The sequence below is a fragment of the Malus sylvestris genome, chromosome 15 (assembly GCF_916048215.2).
Source record: "Malus sylvestris chromosome 15, drMalSylv7.2, whole genome shotgun sequence".
NCBI classification, from domain to species: Eukaryota; Viridiplantae; Streptophyta; class Magnoliopsida; order Rosales; family Rosaceae; genus Malus; species Malus sylvestris.
This window is the reverse complement of record NC_062274.1, coordinates 10,164,229-10,185,684: the sequence shown is the minus strand read 5'-3', so window position 1 is coordinate 10,185,684 and position 21,456 is coordinate 10,164,229. Positions and strand designations below refer to the sequence as shown.

At 36.8% G+C, this 21,456-nt stretch overlaps 2 protein-coding genes across 7 annotated transcripts; both read right to left on the bottom strand.

Annotated features, from left to right (window-relative positions):
* Positions 1–2,454: 2,454 nt before the first annotated feature.
* On the bottom strand, positions 2,455–8,103 carry LOC126604956 (probable magnesium transporter NIPA6). 4 transcript variants are annotated; one of them, XM_050272286.1, is made up of 10 exons: positions 7,488–8,103; positions 7,309–7,365; positions 6,940–7,030; positions 6,668–6,828; positions 6,454–6,581; positions 6,202–6,305; positions 5,960–5,993; positions 4,617–4,709; positions 4,388–4,505; positions 2,455–2,983 (listed from the first exon to the last, which is right to left on the bottom strand). In XM_050272286.1, exons 1-10 carry the CDS (start codon positions 7,606–7,608, stop codon positions 2,856–2,858), a joined length of 1,035 nt encoding a protein of 344 aa, XP_050128243.1. In that variant the 5' UTR covers positions 7,609–8,103; the 3' UTR covers positions 2,455–2,855. The 4 variants fall into 4 exon arrangements, with proteins under 4 accessions (XP_050128243.1, XP_050128242.1, XP_050128244.1 ...); XM_050272285.1 differs by lacking the exon at positions 5,960–5,993 and having other exon boundaries at positions 6,168–6,305; positions 7,488–8,101; XM_050272287.1 differs by lacking the exons at positions 5,960–5,993; positions 6,202–6,305.
* A 3,476-nt stretch (positions 8,104–11,579) lies between these two features.
* On the bottom strand, positions 11,580–17,605 carry LOC126605485 (diacylglycerol kinase 2). 3 transcript variants are annotated; one of them, XM_050272896.1, is made up of 9 exons: positions 17,470–17,605; positions 17,254–17,364; positions 15,168–16,390; positions 13,887–14,253; positions 13,737–13,813; positions 13,486–13,605; positions 13,227–13,391; positions 12,499–12,636; positions 11,580–11,975 (listed from the first exon to the last, which is right to left on the bottom strand). In XM_050272896.1, the coding sequence occupies exons 3-9, from the start codon at positions 16,275–16,277 to the stop codon at positions 11,826–11,828; spliced, it is 2,127 nt and encodes a 708-aa protein (XP_050128853.1). In that variant the 5' UTR covers positions 16,278–16,390; positions 17,254–17,364; positions 17,470–17,605; the 3' UTR covers positions 11,580–11,825. The 3 variants fall into 3 exon arrangements, with proteins under 3 accessions (XP_050128853.1, XP_050128854.1, XP_050128855.1); XM_050272897.1 differs by lacking the exon at positions 17,470–17,605 and having other exon boundaries at positions 15,168–15,886; positions 15,971–16,390; positions 17,254–17,457; XM_050272898.1 differs by lacking the exons at positions 17,254–17,364; positions 17,470–17,605 and having other exon boundaries at positions 15,168–15,893; positions 15,971–16,119.
* Positions 17,606–21,456: the final 3,851 nt, after the last annotated feature.

The window sequence follows — 21,456 nt, the reverse complement described above, 5'->3', positions numbered from 1 at the left end:
AGCCCTCTTCAAGAGCACAACGGATTCGGTTGTGTGTGGACGGTTTAGATCAAGCTCATTCCACATAGATTTCATGCTTCCAAGGTGCTGAACGAAGGATTGGTCACCTTGCTTTAGGCCAGCAAGACTCTTCTTCAGTTCAAATACACGGGTAGCATTGTTTTGGCTTCTATACATTTCCTTGACAGATTCCCATAGTAGGTATGAAGATCCTGAATAGCTGAAGAACTCCGACAACTTGGGCGCCATCGAGTTGAGAATCCAAGACATTACGAGCTGATCATTTGAATGCCATGCACCAAAAGAGAGTGAGGTGGATTCTGGAGACTTAATGGTTCCATTTACGTACCCTAGCTTCGATCTTCCTCCTAGGGCAAGAGAGACGGCTCGTGACCAAGGCAAATAATTGAACTCGTTCAACAATACTGAGCACAGTCGTTGGTTTGGTTGATCTCACCGTGTATCATGTTGGTTGGTGTTAAGGTTGAGGAACTTGTATCCTTAGAACCGAATGGATTGTCTTCTGCCATCTCAACAAATGATGAACATAAGGAAAAATGAAACAAAAGAAAAACAACAGAGACAGGACCCTATGGTTCCTGCTCTGATACCATATTGAACTTTTTAGTTTCAACTATTTGTATAATTCATCATAAGAAACCAAGTACAAGGGAGAAGCTCTTATAGAGAGCTTAAGAGTGACTTAAAGGCTAAAAAGACAAAGCCTAATAATAGGCCATATAAAGAACCAAAAAGTATAAGCTAGCTAACGTGCAGCAAATGTATAATTACAAGTTTCAAGGGAGACATAAGACCATGAATTAAAGAGCAAATTAAGGAATAAAGGAAAAGTGGCGTTACATTACTTTCATCACGTCAAGTACATCACTTACTTCCATCACGTCCAGTACATCACTTCCAATAATAATAAGTAAAAAAATAATGGAACGTAACAAATTATTAAGTTGAAGTTTTGGGGCACAATGATAGTATAGTTATTAGGTTAAAGTTTCTTCATAATAAAAATTTTATGAAGAAATAGTTTTCGGTGCCACCAAACTTTAATGTATTTACAATACTGCCGCTATTTCTTGTCCTTGTGATTAAAGAAAGTTCTTTTTTTTTTTTGAACAAATGATATTATCTACACTAAGGGGAAAGAGGTGTGTTTAACCTCACAATGGGCTAGCAATAATGTGGTTCAAATTCACCTTTGGCGAGAATCAAACCTAAGACCTCTCACTTACAAGTGAAGAATAATACCACTAGACCTTAAGTGACATTAAAGAAAGTTTGTCACAAAACTGGGGGACATGATATACTATAACTTTTTATATCTATGGATGCATCCAACTTCACCTCACAATGTAAGAGTTCGAATCATACGCACAACATCCCCCTACTAAACACGTCTAACAAGAATGGTGATTTTATTCCAGCAAATCACCCTCTAATCTTACAAATACACAAGTGTAGTATAATCTTGAAATTTACTTGTGTATTTGTTTTATGCCATGGCAAAACTCCCTCCTACTGCGATTGTTCTCTGCAAAGTTTTTTTTAATACAAATATCACAAAGAACATACGAAATTCAAATAGAAACCCTTTATTGCATAATAACACAAAATGGGAACAATTCGGGTTTCAGGAATTGAAAATTGATTGGTCAAGAGGTGGGAGAGACCCGGTGTTGGTGGGGAAAGAATTATCATTTAATAGATACGTTGAGAGTAGGGTTTACGATCGGAGAACCTAGCTGTTGGCGTGTGGGGGTTCTTTCTAACTTGGGGGACAGGCTGATGGCTTCACCACGGCAATTCACTTTTCTGAGGGCCGGAAAGACTCATAAAGGCATTTCAGCATTCCGCTGACCATTCCAAGAATCGAACCCAAGACGTGTAATTCTCACTTCAAATGACATTGTGTTATTGGACCGGGACATCACAGTGATGATTTTAGCTGGTCCGTCTAAGTCCTTAAGTGTAGGTGGATCTATTTGGAATTTTAGCCTTTTTTATTAAACACAAATTTTATCCAAACTTTTTTAATTTATGATAATTGTAACTAAAGTACTAATGTTGGTTCTAAAATCTGACGAGGTCCAACTTTACCAATGTGTGATTTATTCCTAGTGTTTCTTTCGGTCTAGAAGACTTAAGAGAAAAACGTCTGTAGACGTGTCTCCATGGCCGTTGGATTAAGGAAGAGAGCTTAGACAAGTGTAGAAGGGAAAATATAGAAAAGAACTGTGGCTTCCATATCAACTTTTGGCTCAAATGATCATTCATATGTTGGCTAAAATTTCTATACAAGAATAGTATTTTGGCTATTCTTACAAATTTTCCGACGTTGTCTACAGAATAATATCCTCAACTAGTATTAAACACAAGGTTAAAGCTGATACAAACATTTAATGCAGCTTTTGCATTGGTCTCATGGTTGTAAAATGATCATTTAGAAGGAATATCAAGCTGCTACTTCAACCATCAAGCCGCTACATCGGCCAATAAAATCAAATTACAAGCTATAAACTGGAGATGGATCTGTCTGGCTCTCTACAAGGACTGAAACTAAAATCTCGTGCAGTGAGAGAACGAATGAATGAAGAAGTCGCTCCTAAAACTATGGCTATTGACAACTGCACAACACACTGCTCAAAATTTGAATAGAAAGCCGAAAAAATATTGGCAAAACATATCTACTTGATTTTACTTTAGAGTCATGCCAGAGCATTTTTACAATCCCAGCATACCTACGGTTTTCAAGCTGGAAAAAAAAGTGATGAATTGAGGTGACCATTTCACACTCAAGTCATGAGATGCAACCAAGAACTCAATGTCGGAAGCTTATTCCATTACTTGAAGTAGTCTTGCCGAAGAACTGTGAGGAAATTAGGGGTTGAGCCATCCTCATCCTTCTGCTTCCATTCCCCGTTGCTTTGTATGTACCATGATACTTTCGGAGATAATGGTGTGTACAAATCTGCAAGTTTCAAGAGAAATGTAAACATTGTTTTACAAAATGCAGACTACTGCATATGGAATTGAAGCCTGCAAAATTTCAACTCAAATGCAAAGAATTCATCCAGGACTCATATTCTTGCATGATGGTGCAACACTGCACATTTTACTTTAAAGATGTGCATGACAATCCTAACCATTTCACCATCACAATCAAAATCGTTGTTGTTCTCAAGTATGGTTTGCGTGCATTGATGCCCTGATGGATTTCAACATATTACTCTGGTAAACCACTACACTTTGGCCTTCCCATTTGAGCTACTAGACCCTGCTGGTTATATACTACCATCTCATAAATAATGGTTAACAAACCGTATATATTAAGACCTCTATTATTGAGTCAATAACCCAATAAATATTTTTTGATAAGAAACAAAATTAACAAAAAGAGAAAGAATGTGCACACAGGTGACAAGGAATACCATGAACATTTACCTACCTAAAGAAACAACGGAATAGAAGCCAACTAAAAGTCTAAAACACCATAAGAACAAAACTGAATAACAACAGCATCCCAATTAGAGGAAGCCCTGGTTTGGGAGTGAGGTGCTAAAAAAAAAAGCACCCATGAAAAAAAGCTGTGAGGGTTTTAGGTGTTTGGTAAACTGAAAAAAAAAAAGGCTTATTTTGGAAGCTGCTGTGAGAATAAGCTGAAATCAAAGGAAAAAGTTGAAGCTGCTATTTGCAGCTTTGGAAAACTGGCTTTTTTTCAAAGCACACGGAGCTACAGTGCTCCTTTAATGAAAAAACCAACCATCAGACTTTTTTTTTTCCAAAAGCACTTTTACAAAAAAGTTTACCAAACACTCTGCTGATTTATTTCACAGCCGCTTATTCTCACAGCACAGCCGCTTATTCTCACAGCAGCTTTTTTTCAAAGCACAGCAATACCAAACCATGGAAGGGCCATTCCTTAAAATCTAAGGAAACTACCCCACAGGATGCCAATAACCCTATGGACTGGTGGTATAGTCCTGCAAACATAAGTCTCTCAACTCTGAAACACTGGGGAAAACGAATCCTGACCCTGAGTATGGATCTTATTGAGTACGAGTCCCATATTGGTTGGGATAAGCATTTAACAAAGCTATACATACCTATTTGGTCTCTCAGCTTAACAGCTAAAGCTTTTAGGTTGAACACTTCAATAGATCTTACACTATTTGGTTCCAGATTTCAACATTTAAACTCAGACAGAAAATAAAGGGGAAAATTTTCGGAGGTAATTGTCAACTAATAGGATAAGGCTCTGCATCATACGTTAAACAATAGCAGTACTGCACTAAGCTTCAAATTACAGGTCTGTGCCTAGTTAACACTTAAGAATCTCCGAATAGACATGCAATCGGATACACAAGATACAAACCTGTAATTAAAGGTGGATCTGGCTCTCTTGTACTATGCAATATAACAGTCCCAGATAACACAGTGATGAAACCACAAAGTTCTGATGCTATGCTGCTCACACTTTGACCCGAATAATCCTACCAAAAGGGTATACATTTTAGATTTATAACATAATGGTTAGTCTCTCTCTCTCTCTTGCTCACACACAAACACAAATACAAAAACACACCATGTTGACGTGATGATACCTTAAACATTATTGCACTGGCAAGCATTGTAAAAGATGTGAACATAGCATAATAGATCGGAGAAACAATTGCTGTGTTGAAAGTATCCAACGCCTGCAACCACAAGAGAGTGAAAACCAGCTAAAAAGTTACACATTTATGACCAAAACAGAAAAGATATGCAAGTGGTTTATACAGGTGATGAATGCAGCACTTAATGCATTCACATGCTTACACAAAAAGAAAATATTAGATGAAGTTCATGTTCAGTTGGAGGGGGGACAGATTTCATTTATTACCAATCTGATACAGATAATTTCTGCTCAGACTACTTTTCTTTTATGAGAATGTGAAACAAAGATTTTATTGAATTCATATGTAAAAGTTCAATGCAAAGAACGAGATGTGCACTGTACACAGAGCCAAAATTCTAGCAGTCTTCTGGTGAAATCACACAACAATAACATAACCTCCCCCTCTTAAAAGAACTCTCCAATTTGTCCAAAGGGCTGTTCAAAAACAAAATGTATCCCACATCATCTCATCCTCTCCCCTTAATTATCAAATATCCTCCTAATTCTTTCCAATCAAACTACCCAAAACACAGCTACCACAGCACACCTCTCCCCAAGACTTCCCTCTTCTTCCTTCCACACAAAACATATGTGTCTTTTGCAAATATTCTGTAACTGACGTTGGTTAGCTAACAGTATGTTAACAGGGGATGTTTGTGTTATAAAATTCAAGCATCAAGCAGTCGTACTTTGACTTATGAAGGTGCAAAGTTTATTTTAAATGCATTAAACCTCAGGGTGATCTTCCGTTATTCTAGTTCATGTACAATGGTAGCTTAAGATCCAAAACCCTCATCCTTCAACAATCTATAAATAAACAGTTTGCATCCCAAGGTTTAGTAAAAATTTAAAAACCCATTGATTAAGGGCCTAAACATGATAAATAGTCCGCACAAAGACTAACAAATTACAAGCATGCAACCACATTTAGAAGCAATCACAATGGCCCACTTTTTTCACACAAAAAACCCCAATTAAAAAGTAATAATAGCATTGGTTAATCCTTATAGCCCAGGGTTTAGCTCACAAATTTTAGGCTCAACCCAAAACCCAAGTTCTAAACCCTAAGCCACAAGCTCTGCCTACCCCACCCCACCCCCAGGTCCACAACAAACCTTATAGCCCACGATTTACCTCACAAATTTTGGGCTCAACCCTTCATGATAAAAGAAACACATATACATAGATACACACACATAATCATTAAAAAAAACAAAAAAAAAAGAAACAGAAATGAAAAGGACACAAAGCTGCCATGATGCAATGTAATAGAGCATACCAAGACAGGACCATGTTTAGATAATTCAATTGAGTGATGATACAGGTAACTGGAACCATTCCAAAAATCCATGTTTGGAAGTATATTAGGTGGTTTGTGCCCTCTAATGTGAGTTTTATTGAGTGATGATATAGGTAACTGCAACCATTCCAAAAATAGAAATGACAAGGACACAGAGCTGCCATGATGCAATGTAATAGAGCATAACAAGATACGGACCATGTTTAGATAATTTAATTGAGTGATGATACAGGTAACTGCAACCATTCCAAAAATCCATGTTTGGAAGTATTTTAGCTGGTTTGTACCCTCAAATGTGAGTTTTATTGCAATCCCAATTGCTTTTACACTCATAACCTGCAATAGGGATAATTAATCAAATGGGCAAGCCAATGTTACTTTAAAAGTGAAGTAATGTAATTTTTTGTGCATGGTGAAGAAACCAAAAATTGATGAAATCGTTATATCTTAACTAAAATTTGGCAAGAATGCTAGAATAACTCACTGTTAATGATCCTATTATAGAGCAGATTCCTATATAAATCAGTATATTGGTTTGGCCATGGCGGGGAGCACAGTACAACATCAGTACTAATGTCACAGCTACCACCGAGGCTGTATACAAAAGAAATGCTGAAGGCAAGAAAGCGAACAATTAGAAGAGAAGAAGAAGGAGAAGAAATAAGCAGCCATTAGTTAGTAACCTTTTAGGAGCATACCAGGTTGTATTGCTAATTCCCAGATTTCTTGGACCGAACTGAGAGATTGCTCTTCAGGTGAATGGAGTACAATCTCAGTTGAACCCACTATACATAAAAGACACCCCAACATTCCCATTTTCTGGAGTTTCTCCTTTAACAAAAAATGCGCTAAAACAGCACTACGCATATTCATCCACGGTTGAAATTGTCAGAAATATGGTTTGACGATTGAAACGTACAAAAACATAGGTACAATCAGATATGCAATAGAATTGGGAAACGGAATGTACCTAACAATAATACTCAATGCACCTAGTGGTGTTACAAGGACAGCAGGTGCGTAAACGTATGCTACCAAATTGGCCATCTCTCCAATAACCACTGTCAATTGTCCAAAATTACGATGATCATCAACATGCAATATTCAACATCCAACCCCGTCTAGCAGCGGAGAAATGAATTGAATAAAAGAAAGGGTCAAATTTTCCAACTGAAATGAAATAGTGGGAATAAAACTTAACCGCAATCTAAATGAAATTTCGAATAGCATTGCATATCCCAGGTCATAAAAATCTTGAATTTCTTCAAATCATCATAACAGAGCCTTATAATTAATTAAATTAAGCAGAACAACTGAACAAGGAGCAAGGAAAACTTACTTGTTACCATTCCTATCCACCATAGAGACTCCTTCAGATACCCATATCCTCCCACACCTTTTATACATTAGCAACGAAAGCGAAAAAACAAGGAAAATTAACAATCAGACACAGTCAAATCATCATAAATATAAAAAAGAAAATGCCTTGAGAAACATAAATAAATTGAAAGAACATACTGGCAGCAGGGCCGTTGACGCTGGCCCGGATGAGACCCTTCTTCTTGATGATGAAGCTGGAGCCAATGAAGGCGCTCGAGACGACGGCCAAGATGAAGCCCTTCAAATTGCTCGAGTACATTGGCTTGGTAAATTTTTTTTTTTTTTTTTTTTTTTTTTTGGAGGGGGAGGGTGATAATTTGGAGCTATGAATTCAGAGGAGTAGCACGGAGTGGAATGAGTAGTAGGCGCAAGGCAAAAATGCCAAATTGGTGGGATTGCGAGTGGAAGAGGGAGCCGGAGCCGGAGCCGGAGCCGGAGCGACACTCATTCTACATACAAGAATTCCCAATTACCTAAATCGAAACCCAAAACCTCGAAATTTCTTTCTTTTTTATTCGACTCGGAACAAGAAGAATTGGGAATTGGGAATTGTTGATGGAATTGCTACGCTACTCCTAGTGTGCGGTTTGATGCTTTGACGAGACGAGATGCATCTGATTTGTGGGAATTGTCTCTCTCGAATGTGAAACAAAGAACGATGGCGTGCTTTCTCAGCTGCAAGTCCTCAGCCCCTTCTTCCCGAATCCCGCCCTGTCAATTGTCATTTCTCAACCGGGCTATATGCCATTGTCGTACCCATTTTATTATGAAAAATTTTATTTGAACCCTAAACCCTAACCCGCATAACATTTTTTAACGTCCAACTTAAATTATAAATTAAATTTATCTTTTTTACCTGTTGCATAATTACCATCAAGTACAAGATGAAATTAACATTAAAACTAAAATTTATCAATAAACTCACCTCTAATAATCAAACTCTATCACCACTTTTACAAAACACTATCAATACTGATAGTAAACATAGACAAAAACACTTAAAAGAACCTTCAAATGGTGGTCCATAAAGGATCTGAACTATTGAGCAAGTCAAAAGCCGAGCTAATCGATTTCACAAGCCATGCAAATTTGATTTCCCAAAACCAGGTCACTACATAATATACTAGGAGATCCAAAGGATAAGTTGAAGAGAGAGAGTTCTCAGTGAATGTTGTAGAGAAATGGATGCAACATTTTTGGATCATGGCTAGTGGTCTCGAGGAGAAGCGATTCGATCTGGCCTCTTGAGCTTCGAATTGTGGAGAAGGGAACTTTCAAGAAAATTTTGGAACAGTTCAAGTGAAAAACTGATCATTTTTTCAAATTATTAACTTTCAATAAGCCAATAATAGATAGAACATTTTTATATGTACCCAAATTCAAGCTAGTTAGCTATAAGGGTTTTTTTTTTCTGTTAGATCCAATTTTATTTGAGATTTTATTTTATAAATGGGTGTAAAGATAATTTTACACTTTGAATTGGGTTTGGAAGGATAGTTTAGTTAATAAATTTGGGTTTGAAGAGATGTTAATTCTTTAATTGCAAATAATATGGGTGTAGAGAATAAGTTAGGTGTAGAAAGAGGTTACATAGGTTCAAATAAAATTTCCCTTTTATTATTCAAGAGGGTTGGTGGTTGAATTTTAGTTTAATTAGGGATTTACACATAGTACTCTTCAAAAGAAACGTATAATGGGGTCTCGAGAAATTTATTGAAGGATTCTAAAAAAAAATGAGTACGAATAATATATTCAAGTAATAAAGAATATGTATAAGAAATTCATTTGAGGATTTTAGAAAAAAATTAGTAAGAGTACGCATATACCCAAGCAATAAAGAATATGTATGAAGGAGTAAGGAATGTAGCAAGAACTCATGAGGGACAAACTGAAAGCTTTTCTATAACTTTTTTTTTCTTTTTCATGAGGAACAAATTGAAAGCTTTCCCATAACTATATGGTTACACAATTAGGCTTAACTTTAAGTGCTTACCTTTCTCTATTAGTAATACACGAGTTAACGGGACTATTCAAAATGACATCCCTTAGTGTATGCTTTTTGCATATGATATAATGCCTATAAATGAAACGCAAGAGGGAGTAAATGTGAAGCTTAATCTTTGGCGGGAAGTGTTAGAATCTAAGGGTTCGTTTGTTGCACCAGACTATCTTGAACTGAACTAGCTGCAGGAACTAAGCTGGACTGGCTTATACTAGACTAAGCTGGATTAACTTAGTGATGTGTTTAGGATAATAAAATTTTCAACATGCAATTCATAAATCTGACACCAAATTAGCACAGACAACTCAAGTTGGGTCCAAACAGGGACTTTTTCTTCTTCTTCTTCTCCTTCAGAAATTACAAGCAGGGACTCTTTCTCCATGTCATTGTCCCTGGAGCCCTGGAGCACATTGCACACTACACACACACACACACATAGCAATCTGCTTGAAACCCATCAAACAGTCAACGCAACGGGTAGAATCCAATCAGTCCATAAAATTTAACAGATTGACAAACTCTAACACATAAACCTTAACTAAATCGCATTATAAAACCTGCAAAAACTCAACTTAAATTCTGAAATTCAGCACTTTTCAATAAACCCAGATTCCATAAATAAATAAAACATAAAAAAACATATGGAAAAAATTCAAAAGAACCAGAGAGAGTGAGAGACAGAGAGAGGGTTACTTCGACTGGGATCAAACAAGGGAGGAGGATGGGCGATTTAGGTGGAAGGTGACCAGGATGCTGATGAGGGCAAGTAGGACGTAGAGATAAGGGTGATAAGGACGAGGATGAGGAAGCAGGGCAAGGAAGCAGCAGGGAACGCAAGGAGCGATGGAGACGACTCTCTCTCGCAGGAAGAGCGAGGTTCTCTCTTGTTGGTGGTCTTACGAGTTCGGCCAAAATTGGGGTTCTTGGCCAAGAACCCTTAACGAAGTCTTTAATCCCAGCGAGTCCTATCTAATCTCATTAAACCTAATCCTTGTGCACACCAAACATGAGACTACACTAGCAATTAGTCTAGTCTAGTCCAGTCCAATCCCCTCTAATCCAGTCAAACAAACACCCCCTAAAGGTCTTAAGTATGCTAGAGACAGAGTAGACGGAGTGCAAGTTCAGTGGGAATGGGGGTCCAAATGAGATGGGAGTGAGCATAGTAGATTAAGTAGTACTAAAAAGTAAACGCTGCTTTCATTCTCTTAAATTTATCTTGCAAAAGTACAGAGAATCAAATAAAGATCTCAACCATAGAGATTGAATAGTGCATCAGGTATGTTGTACAATCATTATCACCTAAAGCTTAAGAATCTTTTTTATAGGACAACAATAAGACCAACAATGTTTTATGACATGTAATGCTAGGGGGTCAAAAATCAACGCGTGCAAAAAATGAATGTAGCAGAGACAAGAATGCTTCGTTGGATGTGTGGGCAAACGAGAAAGGATGTGATTAAGAACGAGGATATCCGATGTAATGTAGGAGTGGCCGCAATTGAAGATATGATGAAAGAAAATCGATTAAGGTGGTTTGGACACATGAATTGAAGACCTACATATACTCTGGTTAGAATATGCGACTATGAGAGGGAGACTTAGAGCAAAAGGGGTAGAGGAAGACCTAGAAAGACTTGGAAAATAACTTTTATAAAAGATGTGGAGTACCTAAGAGCTAACGGAAGACTTGACGCAAAATCAAACATTGTGAAGTTCTACGATTCATACAACCGACCTCATTTAGAGAGATACGGCTTAGTTGTTGTTATTGTTGTTTTTGGAGCTTTGGTCTTCAAATTAAAAATTTGTGACTGATTGATTGTCTATTATTGGCATTTCAAAATTTTCGTTTTGCACTCCTCACAAGTATATTTTTTTATATATTTGCATAATACTCTACATCGTGTGCCGCCTTCATTGATTGGTGTTTTTAGAAGAGAAAACTCTTTTGTAATAGTATTGTGCCTCTATTCATCTACAAAGAGAGAGCTAATTCACAAGATGTTGCAATCCTATCAATAAGGAGAGCTAATTTACATGAAATCATACTAAACTGAGAATCCCAAGATTATATGAATATACTCAAAAGTCAATATTATCCCTCAAGTTGGTGTATGTATGGCACATGCCCAAATCGTGTAAGAAACTTGAAAAGTTATAACTTTAAACAATCTTTGTGAGGATATCTACCAACTGATCTTCCGTTACTATTGCAATTACTTCAATTATAAAACAAAAGGCATCATAGAAATGCAAATAAATGGAGTTTCAACCAAGTGTCAGTTATTCTCATATCACAACGTTACAAACAAATCTCTCTCTCTGGGTTTGCAAAAAATCTGTTTCTACAAAAGAGGCAATTCCAAAAATATGTAGGCCACTGAATCAGCCCAAAATACAGGTATGGAAACCGATGAGGACAAAAGAATTGTTAACAAAATTAGAAGACCGGCGAAGAGAAGCGGAGTAAATTAAGTGAGCTGGAGGGCCATCTGCTGGAGAAGTATTTTCTTCTGGGATGCATTGATGATGCCTTTGCACTCGGCATCTAGTAAAACGTCGGTCATAATTGCAGCCGCATGCCCTCTGGGCTCTTCTGAAGCTCTCCTCAACATGAACATCTGAAAATAGAATGACACAGAAGAAGACAACGAGTTCAATGTCCGTCTAATTATAAAGAAAATAAAAAGGACAGATATGGGTGTGTATCTGTTGAGTTTCAGTGTTTCTAGCGATTTAAGGGTTCTGGAATCAATCTATCCTTCATACACCAGTGTCAAACAAACCCCCTAAGTTCAGACCACAACCACCAAACAAAAAAGCATTCTTTAGTTTCCATTAGGGTTTGGTTGTGTGCATAACCAAACATTCGGGGTTGGGGTTTGGTATCATTCCCTGGCTATGGTTGGCTGAGAATAACACGAATAACATTATCACCACACCAAAATCTGCTAAAATTTTGGCGAACCACCTCATGTTGGTAGAATATGGTTACGGCCCATTGATCATGTTCGATTCTTGCCCGAATGTGTGATAGATGTTCCAAACATAGTAACGCATAGCATACATCTCTAACCAATCCTACATGATGAGGCATATTTGTGTGCACCACAAGACATCATCACAGGGAGCTTCAAATTGTACCTGTCCGTGATGTGTAATCTCCAAGCAGCCAGGTTGTTGTATATATGGTTCTCCATCTATTTGGACTGGGAAAGGACTGGAGGCATGTATTCTTATGACTTTCCCTTGGGCTAGTCTTCTAGCTTGTGAAAGTCCAACCTGTACAGCAAAACAACAAACATTAGCTTCTTCCATTCATAATCCACTAGGATATTCTACTTGTTCAAAAAAGAAACATGACCTCTAGCCCAAAGCCTGAGCCGAAGTCCCCCCTCCCCTCCCCCCGGCGCCACTTTTGGCGGAAGAAGAACACCTTGTAACGAAAAGGGAGCAGGTAAAGGATCAACTGCGGACACTCCTGAGAATTGGGCTGGTAGATTTTTTACTTTCTTACTTGAAACCCAGTTTACACCATGCAAGTTTTTGGTTTCCTCTCTTTTTTCTCCGCTGGTTTTTTTAATTGTTTTAATTAAATAGAAATTCAGATTATTTCAAATGATGTGGCTGTCCACATCAGCTGCCACCTAAGGTTGTATAAAATTGTGGTACAATAGATAGTAAGAATAGAATTTCTGATGTAAATATACAGTGACATCTCAAAGAAAGAATTATGTAAATATACTTGTGCTTTTGATAGTTTAGGCTTATATTATTCTGCAATGGAGGGTGTACGTGTTGAGAATATAAATTCCACATCGGGAGAGGAGACATTATGAATGAAAAACAAAAAATAGACATACTATACAAACCTGAAGTTTTCCAAGGTGCCAAGCTCCACATACACATACAACTTCAAGCATTTTATCATGCATCAACTGAAGACTGAATTCATCATCATGCTCAATATCGTTTTGCCAAAGATTTACTCCACCCATGTAGCTGCCAATGTTGAGCACAATTAGACCCTCAGAATCCTGGGAAAAGAAGAGAAAAATATGAAAAAGAAGTCACTTCAAAAGGAATGAAAACAGCTTGAAACATAATAACAAAAATTTCATAAATGTAAACCTTTGGAATATCTATGTCTTTCCCATCAACTTCAAGCCAAACTTGCCATGGTAGGTCAGCACAGGTTCGGTCCATTATATCTCTGGCCCCTTCTTTGGCATATCGTAATTTATTTACAAACTGTTCATAAAAGCAACTATCAGTGAAGCCAAATCATGGAAATGAACGATGACAAATCTCTCTAAAATTTTGTTGCTTAGGAAAGCATAAATAATGTGATAATGAAAGCATCGCACCAAATACGAAGGTACCTGACTACTGAACTTCTCAGGATTTATTTCTCGGGTCACATGAAATTCATATGCAACCTTCGCATCACATCCAATACCTTTCAAAGAAATGAGAAAATGTCAAACAGATCCCACAACCATAACTAGGTAATAGTAAATGTAGAGAAATACCTAAATAGTTCATCATATACTTGGACTGAACTTTATTCGGATCAGCTTCTGATTTGATGTTTACCTTCCAGCGATCTAGCATGGTAACTGCAGCATGGTTAATGTCATGCAACAGCGCGGTTAAGCCACCTTGTCCATCAACCATAGAGAAGCCTTTTCCCCATTGCAACACCCTTGACAAATCATTTCCCGTACCTAGGGGAAGAATAGCAACAGGTGGGGGTGATTCAAAATTATGCCTCTCGATCGCATCAAGAACCCATGCAACAGTACCATCTCCACCACATACCAAAACTCTAAAATATTGCACATCATTGAACAATTCCAAACCTGCCTCAGGCCCTTGGGAAGAACTCAGTTCAAAAACCTGCAATTTAGAAATATAGCTTGGCTAGTTACTCCTAAAAACCATGATATGAAAAATGAGAAAAAAAAAAAAAATTATAACACACATATCAATCACTGAATTAACAAAAATAGGCAATTTAATAATGGAATACATACTACTAATATTATGCTCTCAAAATAGAAGATCCAAACAACTGAATTTAAAAAAAAATTAACCCGAATCCAGCATGGGAAAAGTACAAAAACTTTGAATGCAACTCAGACTGAGCAACAAGAGAAATTTTATTGTTCTGCATTTTCCTCCTTATGACTATTCTAAGCCTCACATCAAGCTATTAATATCATTTCTTATTTGTTTCATCGTATGAGGGAAAATAATGACAAAGGAAGAGAGAAGGTGGTCGAGGGTAAACCCAATCACAATTCTCCTAGGAGAAAGATGCAATGCTGTATCTATATGCTTATATTTCTGGACAAGCAATAGAAGTTACACAAGTGATAATAATGACAATGCAAATTATAGCCCCAAATATCAAACCAACTACATACATTCAAATGAACGCATACGAAGCATGTGAACAACTACACTCAATGTTCCCTTAACTGTACCACAAAACCCACAGCTACTACGTTTGGGCAACCTTGTGCCCAGAAAACCATGATGCAACCATGGCATCATATATAATTTGAAAAAGGAAGGGAAACAAAGGCAGACATAATGAATTTTCTTAAGGTCACTAAGTATCAAGTTTCATTCAGAAAACAAAAATATGTATATGAATTACAGCAGACTGTAAGTTATCTAGCACAAATTAAGAGCTACAACACAGCAAGGGAACATTAGACGTCAAAGATCACATTTTGTTGCCCGTCTAAAACAATGTAAAGTTATAATCCATCACAGTGAATGATGCTAAAAAGGCACAACATTACCTGTACAGGATTCAACAGCATGTTCAGCCTTCTCCTTAGAGAAGCCCCACGTTGACCTCCACTTCTGGAATTGATAAAGACCAAAAGAGGTCTTGCATCATGTGGCAAATCAACTACTTTATATCTCTTAATTTGACCATAGGAGACAGTGTCCCCCTTATTCTGAAAAAACCCATTATGGTTGCCCTTCAAACTCAGTGTCCTATCATTCTTCTTTATGTAGTCAAAACTCTTCTCACTACGGGATCTCTTTATACCAGTAAATCCATTGAACAGATAATCCGGAGATGCATCGGTGGCAGAGGTACCATTAGTTGCCTGACTACCATGCTTACAGTGGTGGCGCTTTCTTCTATACTGGCCACAAACAGATGAGGTTATTATTTCATCTGTGAATGAACTTAGCATTCCACGTCCATTATATTGGCCAACTTCTTTCACACACAGAGGGGAAATGATAATCCTCCGAAGACTACCCAAATCGCAAGCATCGCCATATTCTTTTGCCATTTTGTTGTGACATCTGACATGTATGAGGCGCTGACACCATAGGCAATGCCATGTAGGAGAAGCATCGAGGAAAGGAACACCACATGGCTCATCACAATAAAAACAAATGGCCGATATCTCAGGATTATCATGCATATTAACCCATCTTTCTGACCAGTGGTGTCGAACATAGGTAAAACCAGCTTGTGCCATACACTTGCAATCCTTTACTGCATACTGGGAACAATAGAAATGAGATGCTACACCACAAACAGAGCAACGATGGACAGGAGTACGCGATGAGGCTTTTGTACCTAGGTATTGAAGAAACACTAAAGAAGTCAAGCAAACACAACATGTGGATGGCTGTTCACCGTTAGTAATATCTTCGATCCACGTATGATGTGATAATGGAACTTTTAGCTTCTTCCAGACTTTCTTTTTTGCTCTAGCTGCAGCTTTAACCCATTTTAGAGATGTCCTTCTCTGCCATTTAAGAAAAGCAAAGATGATAGCTACAAGCCCGAATGACCCAGTGACCAGCCACCCTAAGAGAAACGGACCATAACCATCCACAGCGGTCACAAACCTAGCAAGTGAAGGGCCCAAATCAACCATCATGACTTAACTCTCCACTTCCAATATCGTTCCTTGTCCCAGATTATAATACAGCTCCTTGTCCAGAACTAAAAACATGAAATTGCTCGGCAACATATAGATTATGTATAGGAAACCTGATTGTGAAAGGAATTGATTTACGAGAAACAAAATGATTAGCAAGCACAGAGCACATCAAGTAAACAAAGCAAGATTTAACTTGGATTTAAGAGTCTAAATGATTGAAGTACAAAACGATTAGCATACAAGATACAATAGAAGCCACCAGTTCTCCATGATTATATGATGCACGAGAATAATATGAAAATTACAGTAAGAACAGCAATAATCCTATTAATCTATCTTTTAAGTTGCCCTATAAGTTATATCTATCTTGTGGGAATGTAGCATCCTTGTAAACAGCGGAACCGGAAAATGTACGTGAACCCAAATGATCCATCAATATGAAAAAACTGGTAACTAAACAATGATCACCAGGTAGGCAGGTACATCGAAATTTTGTTGTGTCTAACTTGAGCTATAGCTGCTATACCAGATTTAATGATGAGTGTCAAAATTCTCCACCCATGTTGTTTTCAAATTTTCCCACAAATAAAGGGCGGCCCCAAGCCAACAAGGCTCCCCGCTTTGCAGGGTCCGGAGAAAACGTCTATCTACGCAGTCTTACCTTGCATTGCAAATAGGCTGTTTTCACGACTCAAAATCGTGACCTTTCGGTCACAAAGAATCATAATATTGCAATAATAATTACAAATAAACAATTCAAACAAAAAGTTGATGAAAAACCACCACACCTCCTTCAAGCAGAATGAAAATATGAAACAATGTATTTGCAGGCCACAAATAAACAATTCCCAAAAGAAATAAATACATGCTAAAAAATCAATTATCAAACAAAAAATGATAGAAAAAGAGTGGGATCTAGAAATGGAGGATGCAATTCAAAGAAATCCAATTTAGATCTACAAGGTGAAATTACCTGAAGAAGGAGACGATGAAACCCTAGTGATTCAGAAAGTGAATTTTCTTTAGAGAGAGAGAGAGATAAAGGACTTTCGAGGTTGCGGGAATTGCGGTCGACAACGATCACCTGAGATATCAGAATTGGAGTTGAGAAAAGGAATTGAATTCAGATGTCATATATTATTATTGTAATTTTCACGAAATAATAATATAAAAGTATTAATTTTCTTACGAGAATGAAGGAAAGGAAGTAAATAAATATATATATTATATTTTTTTCACGAAAAAAAAAAAGGGACGGAGGAAACAGGGGAAAGAAAAGGGCGCGCATTTTCATTTTCGCCTAACCAAAGCAAAAGAACGCGTCTATGCCCTTGCCTTTTCGGAATTCAACGTGAACACACGTCACCCGTGGGAGATGGAGCGGATGCCCCCCACCCCGATTACAAAAATGTCCTTTTTGCTTTTCAATTCTTTTTTAAGAATTTTAACGAAACACTTCCAGCACTGTTTATCTTTAATGAAAATGATATTTTTACTTTAAAAAGTCACTTCAGGTACTATTCATTTATAACACATTTTTGTCATTTTGATTCAAACTTAAAATTTTCAAGTTATTTTCATTAGTTTTCCTTTCTTTTTTTCCTTTTTTGAACATGTTTTTGGAACTTAGAATTCACCTGTCTCTTTTTTTATACATTTTTCATTTCGATTCCTAACAATAAGGGTCGGTCCTGTGTTTTTGGGTGCCTAGTGCAAAAGCTCAAAATGTGGCCTTTTTTAATACGGAAACATATGTTTAAAAAAAATATTTAACGAGGGCTGGAACTCAGTCGAAGCTGGGGGGCTAGGCCCTCACGCCCAAATTATATTACTTGAGAAAATATACAATGGGGGGAACATAGTACCTAAACCCTGACAATCAAAAATACAATCATATACAACCATTCCTAACAAAATTCCTTGAAATTTCAACTTTTAAGAAATTGTCTTCTGACATTTTTTGAAGCAAAATCATCAATTATATCATCATACTCCAAGTCTTCAATCTCATCATTTTCAATGCATAAGATTGCTAATCCATTTAGCCTATCTTGAGTCATAGTGGTATGCAAGTAAGATTTTAATAATTTCAATTTTGAAAAACTTCTTTCTGCAGATGTCACGGTCACAGGTATAGTTAACAGTACACGACAAGCAATCAAGACATTAGGACACATGTCAGTTTCAAAGTTTGCTATTTCCATGGATGTCTAAGGGTTATTAGAGAAAAATGCTTCTTCTGGTAAAATCATTTGCAACACCTGTGATTCGGAACATAAGTCGGCTCCATCTAGATCCATGGTATTTCCATGTTTTAAATGTGCTTCAAGATTCATACAATTTTCTTTTAGTTGTTGATCATCCAATGAAATCAACTTCGGCGCATCAAACAAGAAGCCAAAAATAGATTCAAAAGTCTTTAACTGTTCAAACCTGTGTTTCAGTTGAGAAAGAACAATATCCACTATAACAAGAAAATAATCTGTTCTAAATGATTCTTCAGCAGACTGTTGTTCCCTCTCATTACCATCAACTTCATCATGATGTCTTTTTCTAGGTCTATGACGTTTAGTTTGAAAAACAGGGTCAATTTCCGATTCAAGTGCAATTTCTTTAGCATCACGCATGGCAGAAACAAAACCAGTTTCTCTGTAGTTTTCAAAAAAGGTAACAAGTACTTCCAATGTCTTTACAACAACATCAAGACGCATGTCTTCAGATTGTAATTTTTTGCTCACCATGTTAATCTTCAACAAAATGTCATACCAAATAACCAAACTTAATACAAAATCAAAACTGGAAAGTTCTCCTGATGCTAAACATTCTGCATCTCTACTCAATTGGGGATTCTCAATAATTTCCACCAACGTAAACAAAACATTTCTAACTTGGACTATTTGGGATTTAATTGCTTTAACACTTTCAATGTGACTTTCCCCTCGAGTAGTTGACAATGACTTCAAAGTTAAACCATCAATATGTTCTAGCAAAATATTCCAACGCTTTGTAGAGTTGGAAAACACCGTATATATGTATTGACATGCTCCAAAAAAAGATTTTGCTTTAAGACATGAACTTGACATATCACAAACTATTAAATTAAGACAATGGGAACCACATGGCATGTAAAAGGCTATGGGATTTATGTCTAGCAATCTTTTCTAGACACCTTGGTGTTTCCCTCTCATGTTAGATCCATTATCATAACCTTGTCCCCTCACATTATCAATATCAAGATCAAGAGACTTTAGGACATCTTGCAACTCATTAAAAAGTCATTGTCCTGATGTATCTTCCACACTTCAAACTCCATGAAATACTCCCTTATATTTATTGACCTACTTGACAAGTCAACACATCTCAAAATTAAAGTCATTTGTTCCACATGACTTGCATTAGGAGTACAATCAAGAATGACAGAAAAAAATTTAGCTTCTTTTACTTTTTTAATGATTGCGGTTTTGACTTTTGAAGCTAAAGAAACTATTAACTCATTTTGAATTTTATGGCTCAAATAGTGGTGATGAATCTCTTTATTCTCAATGAGTCAAAAATGCTTTTGCATTATTGGATCAAACTCCGCAATCATTTCAAGTAAACCTAAGAAGTTTCCATTAGAGTCTTCATAAGGTCTTTCATTTATTCCACAAAATGCTAAATTACGTATGGCAAGACATTTCACAACATCAATAATTTTAAGCATCACTTGCTTCCAATGATTTGTCTATTTCTTGATTCGCAATTGAAATTCTTTTTCAATTGTCTGATTTGTTGTCAATCTACTTTTCAACTCAACCCAAGTTCTCGAATTAGTAAGATGCTCTTTATTCTTTTCATGTTGGTCAAGCTTCACACCAAGATGTCTCCAATCACTAATTCCATCTTTTGTTAGCTCACTTTTTGAGACAATTGTTTTAAACAATTTACAACGAAAGGAAAAGACTTTATCCAACTCTTTTGAGTACACGAGCCATTTCCTATCATAAATTTCACCCGTTGGTATTTTCGATCATAGTAATATGAGGAAAATTTTCTAGAGAGTTTGTCCTTAGGATAAGTGAGATTAGTTTCTCGATTAGCCCCTTTTCTACAAGTAAGTCTCTCATTTCTGCATTAAGATCATCCCAAACTCTTGGATCATAAATGTTTAAATGGAAAATAGGTTCAGGAGATTCTATATTTTCTTCTACACCAATATGATCATCATCAACATTTAAATCCACATCACCACCATTTTCATGGTCTTGAGACTCATCACCAACATTTTCTTCTAAATCGCTACAATTTTCATGATCATGAGACTCCCCAACAACATTTTGTGGTTCTTCACCAACATCATTTTCTCTCAAATTTTCAACTCACTCATTTTTTGTAGAGAAAATTTTATTAAGAGATCCTCTTAAACTTTCGGCAATTTCGTTATCCTTTGCCTTTTTTTTCTTTTCATATTACCAGAGAGTTGTTTCCTAAAAGACATGGCTTCGATAATTTGTTTGCAAAAATTACCTACACATGATATAACAAAATTTTCCTATCAAAATTATCATTCCAACACATTATATATTATAAAAACACTAGCACATAGTCTAACATATTATAAAAATTGAACCTAAAAATTGGGTTTGAAATGAAATGAAATCATTCAATAATCAATTAGTCAAGAATTCAATTCATCAACAACAATAATTCTATACATCAATTATCAATTTATCATATAATTCTATGTCACTTGCATTGCAAAATTTTATATTAAATTATAAATTGATAATTCAAATTTTAAAAATTAGTTTACCTCAAAGCTCAAAAGGGTTGATGGTGAGTGAATGCACTTGCAACCAATGCCAATGGTGAATGACCTGGCGGCGCGCTGAGCTGAGGAGTGTGGAGGATGCCCTGCGGCCCTGCCTGTCTAGCTATTTGTAGCAGCTTGCAATTGAGACTTGAGAGTTGACTTGAGTTGCCAACTCAAGAGGAAGCACAAAAACATTAAAGCTTGCACCAACCAATGGATTGAGAGAAAGAAAATGGAGAGGCAGGGGACGGCAACAGAGAAGTGGGGGATGTAGGGAACAAAATGGGGGGTGGGGAATCGGGAAATGTTGGAAGTATTGGGGATTAGGGTTTTTAATTGGGACCGAGTGGTCCCTGTTATGTTTTGTTATGTCTTTTTTTTTTT